General features: G+C 37.7%; 2 protein-coding genes across 2 annotated transcripts in view; both read right to left on the bottom strand.

Moving 5' to 3' along the window:
* LOC107494155 (uncharacterized) overlaps window positions 1–5,340 on the bottom strand; it is an 8,600-nt gene extending 3,260 nt beyond the window's left edge. The window contains exon 1 of the mRNA XM_016115184.1: window positions 4,879–5,340. Within this exon, the coding sequence (XP_015970670.1) occupies window positions 4,879–5,340 (462 nt within the window). The remainder of the gene's footprint in view (window positions 1–4,878) is intronic.
* Window positions 5,341–8,763: 3,423 nt separating this feature from the next.
* Window positions 8,764–8,894, bottom strand: part of LOC127748489 (uncharacterized) — a 1,162-nt gene continuing 1,031 nt past the window's right edge. Inside the window, exon 2 of the mRNA XM_052263067.1 lies at window positions 8,764–8,878. Coding sequence (XP_052119027.1) covers window positions 8,764–8,878 — 115 coding nt within the window. The remainder of the gene's footprint in view (window positions 8,879–8,894) is intronic.

Below are 8,894 nucleotides of genomic sequence, written 5' to 3'. Positions count from 1 at the left end.
CATTGGAGATACCTCTCCCCAAGCCACCACCATCCATTCTCTCATTCAAGTGGGTACATTCCTTATACTTAAGCTTTGTTATTCCCCTTGAATATGGTTTGCTTGAAACGGATGGTCAACTTCGATATATTTGTGGCTTTAAGAGTAAAAAGGAGATGGTTAGTGGTTGGAAGCATCATTCTAGGTTCACTATGGTCACATGTCCAAAGCTTGATAGCAAAGGTTGGTGTATAACTAGAGTACATGGGTCTAGAAGGATGTTTGGTCACCTTGTTGAGAATTCACCTTGCTCACCACCCACATGGATTAATGATAATCAACTTGGAGATGGGTGTGAAGACAAAATATGGGATCCGGGAACACATGAGGATCAACATTGGGAGCCCATGGTTTGTGAAGAACTCCATCAAAGCTTGGAGATATTAATCTTGAATGATGAAGCTTATTGGAAGTCCAAGCATTGGTGGAAGTTCCAAGATGAGTACAAGCACAAGCCACCTTGAGAGAAGCTCCCCATAAGTCCAACTTAAGGACAATAAATAAAAGTGCTAGGTGGGAGACACCCCACCATGGTAAAATCCTTGCATTTTTTCTTTTTGTAGATATTGGTAGAATTGGTTTAAATTCTTGTTTTGATTGATGTGATGAGTTTAATTAGTATTTTAGTATGTTAAATAAGGTTTTAGGGTGTTTTGGTAGTTGCTTGGAGGTTTGGAATGCTTGGATTGGTGCAAAAAAAAACATAGCACAAATTTTTGAAAAATAGAGCACCATCCACGCGTACGCGCACTTCACGCGTACGCGCACATCATGCATTTTGGACCATCCACGCACGCGCGCCATGCACGCGTATGCGTGGATTGAGAAGTTCCACCTTCCAGCCAAAAACCCGAGAGTTAGGCCCGCACTGTGCGCAACTTGGGCCTTTGGCACAAACCATGTCACGCGTACGCGCACCTGGCGCGCACGCGTCCTTATGGCAACCTGCGAATAGACGCGCAAGCGCACCTTGCGCGCGCGCGCCGATCGCCCCTGTGCCCTCCTGGTACATATTCCAGAGAGTTGGGCCAATCTTGGGCTGACACCATGCCCCCAGCGCAACTCCACTGGCGCGCTCGCGTACCCTGCGCGCACGCACCGACCCTCTCGGACACCACCCACGCGCATGCGCCATGTGCGCGTACGCGTGGATGCCCTTCCTTCACTACATTTCTTTTCTTCTCATTTTTCCATTTCTTTCCTTCTCCTTTCTTCTTTCCTTCTTCTACCCCTCATCCAACACTTCCAAACACCATGGATAACCATTTATGTTAGTTAGTTTTAGTTTAGTTTTCATTTTATTTTCTCTCTTTTCATTATAAGTGTTGGATTATTGACTTTGTTTACTATACATTGTTGCCTCCTTATTGTCTAACTGCTAATTTAGCATTAATGTTTTTAGATAATCTTTGTTGGATCCTATGATTGAGGTTATATTTTGCTACTTGGTTTTGAGTTTTTCATGCTTACCTTTTGAAAAATACCAAGTGATGAGAATTGCCTTTGAGCTTGTAACTCTTCTTGAATTACATGATTTGGCCACCATGTGATTTGAGCCTTATTTTGTGATTAGGCAACCTCTAGATAATGGATGATGATGTGCATTTACCTTAATGCATGGTATTTCATGATCATATGCATCCATATGTGTTTGACTTGAATGCTTTCATGCTTCTTTAATGCTTGTTTGACTTTACAAGTTTACTTAAAGCATCTCAAGCATACTAGAATGAGTAAAGTGCATGCTTCTTTTGTGACATAGCTTTTTATGCTAATGTGTGTTCTAAACCGCGCAATTTAGAATTCACACACATATTTGTCATTAATGTCACACTAATTCACCCACTCAATTCTAGTGATTTACCTCATCCCCACAATGTATGCTTCCTTGCTTTTATATCTTCTCATCTTATGGTGTTATATTTTTGGATTAACTTTCTTTCTTTTTCTTCCCTTTTTGGTTGGCCACCAAGAAGGGAGAAATGAATAGCTTTAAATGGGGCAACAAACAAGTCATCCGCACAATCTTTTGACGGAGCTCATCAATTGTAGTAACCCGTCAACCTTGCTCTCCTTTGAGTGCACCGAGGACGGTGCAAACTTTTAAGTGTGGGGAGGTCGTCCGACCGATCGGCGATTTTGGGTGACAAATTTTTAATCCCAACACTTTTGCATTTCATTTTAGGTTTTTAGGATTTTTGTTGCATTTTCTTATTTTTTGCATATATATACACAATAAGCTTAGTCAAAATAATGAATTTTCAAGATTTCTATCTATAGGGCACCAATTGATTTGAGTGAAAACTTTTCATAGAACTTGCTTGAATTATATATCTTGTAGAACATGATTTATGAGCTAAGTACACAAGCAAGTGAGTTTTGAGCCTAATGGTGTGGTTACATCTTATAACCACTTATTTTTCTTCTTGTGTGCATTATTCTCTTTCTTTGATTGTAATATTTGATTTGTTTGATTCTTTATGTCCATTATTTTATGTATTCATGCATTTATATGATTGAGGCCATCATTTCATTAGCTCACTTACCCAAATAGCCTTACCTTTTATCTTCCATTGTTAGCCAATTTGAGCCTACGCTTAACCCACTTGTTCTTAATTTAGCACATTACAAGCCTTAAAGCGAAAAACAATAAATGTCCTTATTTGGATCTTTGATTAGTTTAGGCTAGAGTGTGTGAGTATCATTCAAGTGTGGGAATCTTGGGACATTGGGTGAATAAAAGGGTGTATTTTGTATTATTATTGGAATTATTGGGAATTGGGTACATACTCATGTATTGATCAAATGTAAAACCTTATGCATTGAGGTTCTTGTATATAGAAAGAAAAAAATGAGAAAAACAAAAGAAAAAAAAAGAAAAGAAAAATAATGTGGAAAAGAAAAAAAAGAAAAAAATAGAAAAAGAAAGAAAAAAAGAAAAAGAAAGAAATAAAAAGGGGACAAAATGCCCCAAATCAAAGTATAGTCCAATAAAATCAATGCATAGGTGTTGTGAAATTAAAAAAGGAATACATGAGTATGTGAAATAGTGAAGAATGGGTAGTTAGGTTAGAACTTAATTGTATAGGATGTCATAGGTTAGGTGGGAAGTTTAAGCTTATCAAAGATTCAAATTTCAAACTCACTTAACCAAATATGCATCCTACCTTGACCCTAGCCCCATTACAACCTAAAGAAAAGACCTCATGATACTTGTATGCATGCATGAAATATTTGTTGATTGTTAGAAGAAAAACAAATCTTAGAAAGCATGATTAGGAGAGAATTGAGTGAATCAACCCTAAACACTTGAGTGAATAGAGTGCGAACACTACCGGTGAGGGTTTGATGCTCAATTACATGTTTCCACCAATGATCATCTCCTTTCATGCAAGTTTGTAAAAATCTTCAATAGCTCAATTCAATTGTGGTTTGGCATGGTTGTTAATACCTTTTGCCCTTGTGCTTATATATGCTTCTTGGAAATTAATTTATTTTGACCAAGCAATTGCATTCATGTATATAGTTGCATATAGGTAGATTGCATTTAGTTAGTTCCATTGAATAAATGCCATACCCTTTACTTCATTCTTGGTTTAAGCATGAGGACATGCTTGGTTTAAGTGTGGGGAGGTTGACAAACCCCAATTTGACGGTTTATCTTGTATTAATTTTAGGGGATTTTATAACCTTTTACCCACATTTATCCATTGAGATAGCATGGTTTTGTGATTGTCTCCTTATTTGTGCTTAGATATGAAAACATGCTTTCTAGACCTTAAATTAGCTAAATTCAATTCACATTTGATTCCACTAGATGCCTTGATATGTTTGTTAGTGATTTCAGATTGAAAAGGGCTAGGAATGGAGCAAAGGAGTGAAGAGGAAAGTATGCAAAGTGGAGAAATCATGAAAAGTCAAAGAAGTTGAACTCGCCCATGGACGCGCGCGCGCACCTGGTGCTTGCGCGCACCTGCGAATTACCCCATGGACGCGTACGCGTGATGTGCGCGTACGCGTCGGTGCCGTTTTATGATTTTTTAATGAAAACGTGGCCAACGAATTCTGAAGGGTAGTGGGGCCCAATCTCAACCAACTTTGGCGCCTAAACTGCTATTTAAAGCCAAGGATTGAAGAGCAAAAAAAAAGGAATTCATTTTCACTCATTAGGATTAGTTTAGAAGTAGTTTCTAGAGAGAAAAGCTCTCACTTCTCCCTAGGATTAGGATTAAGATTAGGTTTAGTTCTTAGATCTAGGTTTTAATCTTTGCTTTCTTCCACTTCTATCTCTCAATTCTTTGTTGCTACATTAGGTAGAGTAATTAGTGACACTTGAGTTATCTAATTCCTTTGTTGATTGATAATTGGAGAGATTGCTAATTGGTTTGGAGTGCACTAAAGCTAGTCTTTCCTTGGGAGTTGGCTAGGACTTGTGGCTCAAGTCAATTCATCCACTTGAATTTCCTTTATTAGCAAGGGTTAACTAAGTGGTAGCAATGAACAATACTCATCACAATTGAGAAGGATAACTAGGATAGAACTTCTAGTTCTCATATCTTGCCAAGAGCTTTATAGTTGTTAGTTTAATTTCATTGCCATTTACTTTCATGTCTCTTATCCAAAACCCCAAAACACATCACAACCAATAACAAGACACTTCATTGTAATTCCTAGGGAGAACGACCCGAGGTCTAAATACTTCGGTTTATAAATTTTAGGGGTTTGTACTAGTGACAAACAACTTTTTGTATGAAAGGATTATTGTTTGGTTTAGAAACTATACTTTACAACGAGATTTTATTTGAGAAATTCTAAACCGTCAAAAATCCAAATCGTCACCTGTCGAGCTGACAAGCTAGGGAGCTGCCGTTTGTTGGCTGGTACGACCTGACTAACTTCTTCATCGTTGATGTATTCCTTGGCGACGCTTTGAATTTTCTGCATGGTCCACACGAGCTTGGTTGTGAGATGCTTCCTAAAGTCTTCATTTAGTAGGTCGTTCGTTAGGCATAGGCTAGCAACTGAGTCCGTGAGGCCGTCGATCTCCAAGCACTCGTCGTTGAACCTATCTAGGAACCTCCTAGTTGGCTCCCCAGGTTTTTGGGTGACCCTCAGTAAGTTGATTGGGTGTTTTGCTTTGGCTATGCGCGTCGTGAACCGGGCTAGGAACTTCTGGGATATGTCTGCGAAGGTTGTGATGGACCCTTGTGGGAGTGTGTTGAACCATTGGATTGCTGGGCCGGCCAGCGTTACGGGGAATGCCCGGCATCTAACCGCGTCGCCTACCCCTTCCAAATTCATCCTTGCTTCAAAGGTTGTGACATGATCCTAGGGTCCTTGGTCCTATCATACCTCAAGTTCGTCGGCTTGTCGAAGTTTCTCGGAAGCCAGACCTTGAGGATTGACGGGTGAAAAGGGGTCGCTCCCATGATGACGGGGTCTTCCTGTCTCCTGGACTCCGCTTTCTTGGACCCCCAACGGCTTTCCGACCTACTTCGAGTGGGTCTGGATGTTGCTTGTGTGCGCGCCTCCTCGTGCCTCGTCAGGCTTCTACCCTGGCTGTCTTGTGCGCGAGAGGGGAAGCGGGTGTTGGCGTGGGGCCGGCTTGCGCCGCCGTGTGAGTGGCCGGCGTTTTCATGGGATTGGCCCCTCGCCGCCAACTCCCACTCGAAGTTTTGTACTCTGTGCCTGAGTTCCTGCATGGTCTTGGCGCTGTCGGCTCCGGTTCTCCCGAAGGGGCGCCTTTCGGGGGTCTGGGTATACATTTGGTTGGATTGAACAGATGGTATCGGTTGTTCAGCAGCGCGGGCTGTCGAACTCGCTCTGCTCAAACGGGTCCCGCCTCCTTCGCGGAGCTCCTCCGAAGTGATGGGTCGCTCCATATTTGCGCTGGGATCCCCACAGACGGTGCCAATGTTCGTCACCTGGTTATCTCAGGTTGTCGGTGGGTGATGAGCTGGAGAGAGGGAGATCTCGAACTGGCATGGAGAGAGGGAATTGCGTGTGCTGGCGACGTCAGAGGCTGAGCGGAGCGGGGGGAGGGGGTGGCCACCTGCAAGGACACTCCGACGCTCAAGTCAGAGTCCGTACTGGAGGGTGACAGAATTAGGTAAAGATGTGACGTACTTTGGGGGGAGAGCTGTCCTCTCCCCTTATATACTGCGTTGGGTGGGCTTATTAATGGTCAGGCCCATTGATGGAGGATCTGTGAGCTATCGCTTTCCACGTGAGCAGGTCGTCCCGTATTTCGGGATGAGACGTCGGGTACCGACCCTAAGAACATCGACCCGAGTGGTAGCGCATTTTGGATGGCAAGTCGGTCGGGCCCAGGGTCGAATGTTTAGAGGCCGACCTAGGAAGCCTTTTTGCTGGTATTTCGGACCTGGGTAGGATAGTACCTTGACTCGGCAACTTCTTGGGCTGGAGTTTGGTAGTTCGTAACAAACTCTTTATATTTCATTGTTGTTTATATTTCAAAGTGTTATAAAAGTATAATTCTTTATATGTAAGTGTTTGGCGTTCACTCACAAGTCGTTAAAAAAATTTAATGTTACTTTTCATTCTTTACTCGAAGTTTTTTAATCTAAATAGTATGAAAAATATTTAGTGTACATTATTTAAATGCTTGAATTTCGCTTATAAATCTAAAAAATAGAAATACGTTTCCATTGCGCGAAAATATATATTTATTCTTGGCTCCGATTTTACTCCTCTTGAGCGAACTTACTTGTGCTTAACAACTAATAGTGTTTTGTGTGATGGCTTCCTTTTTTAATTTCCTTACCTTTTATCCTACATAAAAAGTGGAATCTTCAAGTCCATCATTTTAATAAGGATGTCAATATAATATGCTATGTATAATATTTTTTATGTAACAGTAATTTAAATTTTTACAATAAATAATTTTATGATATATTGAATCATAAATTTTTCTTTCATGTGAATAAATTAAATTACAAATATAAAATATTTGTTATGATTGCAGCGTCCAATATAAAAAGCTATATTAAAATGTAGATAAAGTTATACAGTTGGTCTTTATACTTTTAGTGAAATTGTAAATTAGTTTTTATACTTTAAAAGTTTATAATTAGGTCTCTAAAGATAATTAAAATTTACAATTTAATTCTTACCGTTTATAAAGTATTTGATTTAATAGAATATTCTCTATTTTAAATATGTGAGCTGCACATGTTTGACAATAAAAACCAATTTACAATTTTAGTAAAAGTATGGGACCAACAGTATAATTTAACCATTTAAAAATAATAAAAAAAACTCCCTAGACTACCTAAACTCACCAAGCCCTCCCTCAATTCACTCTCATTTTTTTATTTTTCTAAATGGCACCTCAACTCTAATACTGGTGGGATTAAACTGTAAATTTTAATTCTTTTTAGGAACTCAATTATAAATTTTTAAAATATAACGACCAATTTATAATTTTATTAAAAATGTAGAGACCAACGGTGTAATTTAACCTAAAATGTATTTATAACAATCTCTGTATGATTATTTATTAAAAATCAACAACTCTAGGGATACTATGTTTTTGAATTCATGTATAATAATTTGTATAGATTTTCGTTAGATATATCATCTTTTGATAGATTTAATTTTTATGAATTTGATATCTACTCACGAATGGATAGATATTAAAAATTGACAGAAATTTTGATAAAATTTTGAAATTGAGGATTACATGTATGGTAATTATTATATCAGGTCAGGTAACAACTTTATTTAATGTACGTATATATATTTTAATGTTAAATTACAAGAGAGATCATAATCAAATTTATTAGTTTTCCTTCTTTTTATATTAATTAATTTTACCAGTTGACTGGATATAGTCACATTACTACATAAATATTTATTCTTAAAAAGAAAGAAATATTAATAGATATAAGTCCAATGGCCAAATTTGCTAAGTGATTAATTAGGACAAATCAAAATTATTTGAATAGAAGACTTTGCACTAGGAAACATATATATTCACAATTCTTAAAATGACAATTATTGAAGAGGACAATACCTACCAAAAATATTGAAGAGGTTCAAATTTTCAGAACTCTTTAACTAAATGGGCATGTTGATTGTTTGATCAAATATCTGGTTTAGTTTGATTGGGTATTGCTGTTAATTTTGTAAAATTCATTCTTTAATTCAAGAAAAATATTTAGAATTAACATTTTTTATCAATATTATCAATATTTTTTTATTGATATTTTATTTTTATATTATAGGATTGAAGTTTTGAGATTGAATTTTATAATTTATTATTTAAGATTTAGAATGTTGGCTTGTTAAAAAAAAATAGATTTTTAGTTATATAGTATTGCTTGTAATAATTTAATTATTCATATCACCAAAATTTAAGAGAGATATTTCCGATTGCTAGAAATTTTGGAATTAGAAGACGTTGAATATTAAACAAGAGCAAAGCATTACTAATACATAATAAACAAAGGAAACAACATACAGAACCCTGAAAGTTAAAGGGAGAAAAAAGATTGGAAGAATTTTTGGCACACCAATAATTTATGATTCGATTATTCCATATTCAAAAAATGTTCATCTCTGCTGATAGAACAGTACATAAGCTAGAAATAAAACACCACACACATAATAATTTAAAGGCAACAACATCCCCCATAAAAAATTAAACTTTAACTTGCATGTCACAAATTGTGCGTGCCACAATAGCCAATAGAGGGACTAAAATCAAAGACCCAGCGTTAAGTCTAGGTCTTCCGATGCTGAATCATTTGGTGACACACTGGGATTTCCATCTTGGTCGTGGTGGTGGTCGTTATTATTATTATTTCCCCCAGCATTGCTACCACCATCAAGAC

Source organism: Arachis duranensis, chromosome 6 (assembly GCF_000817695.3).
Source record: "Arachis duranensis cultivar V14167 chromosome 6, aradu.V14167.gnm2.J7QH, whole genome shotgun sequence".
NCBI classification, from domain to species: domain Eukaryota; kingdom Viridiplantae; phylum Streptophyta; class Magnoliopsida; order Fabales; family Fabaceae; genus Arachis; species Arachis duranensis.
This window is presented reverse-complemented; position numbering and strand designations above follow the sequence as displayed.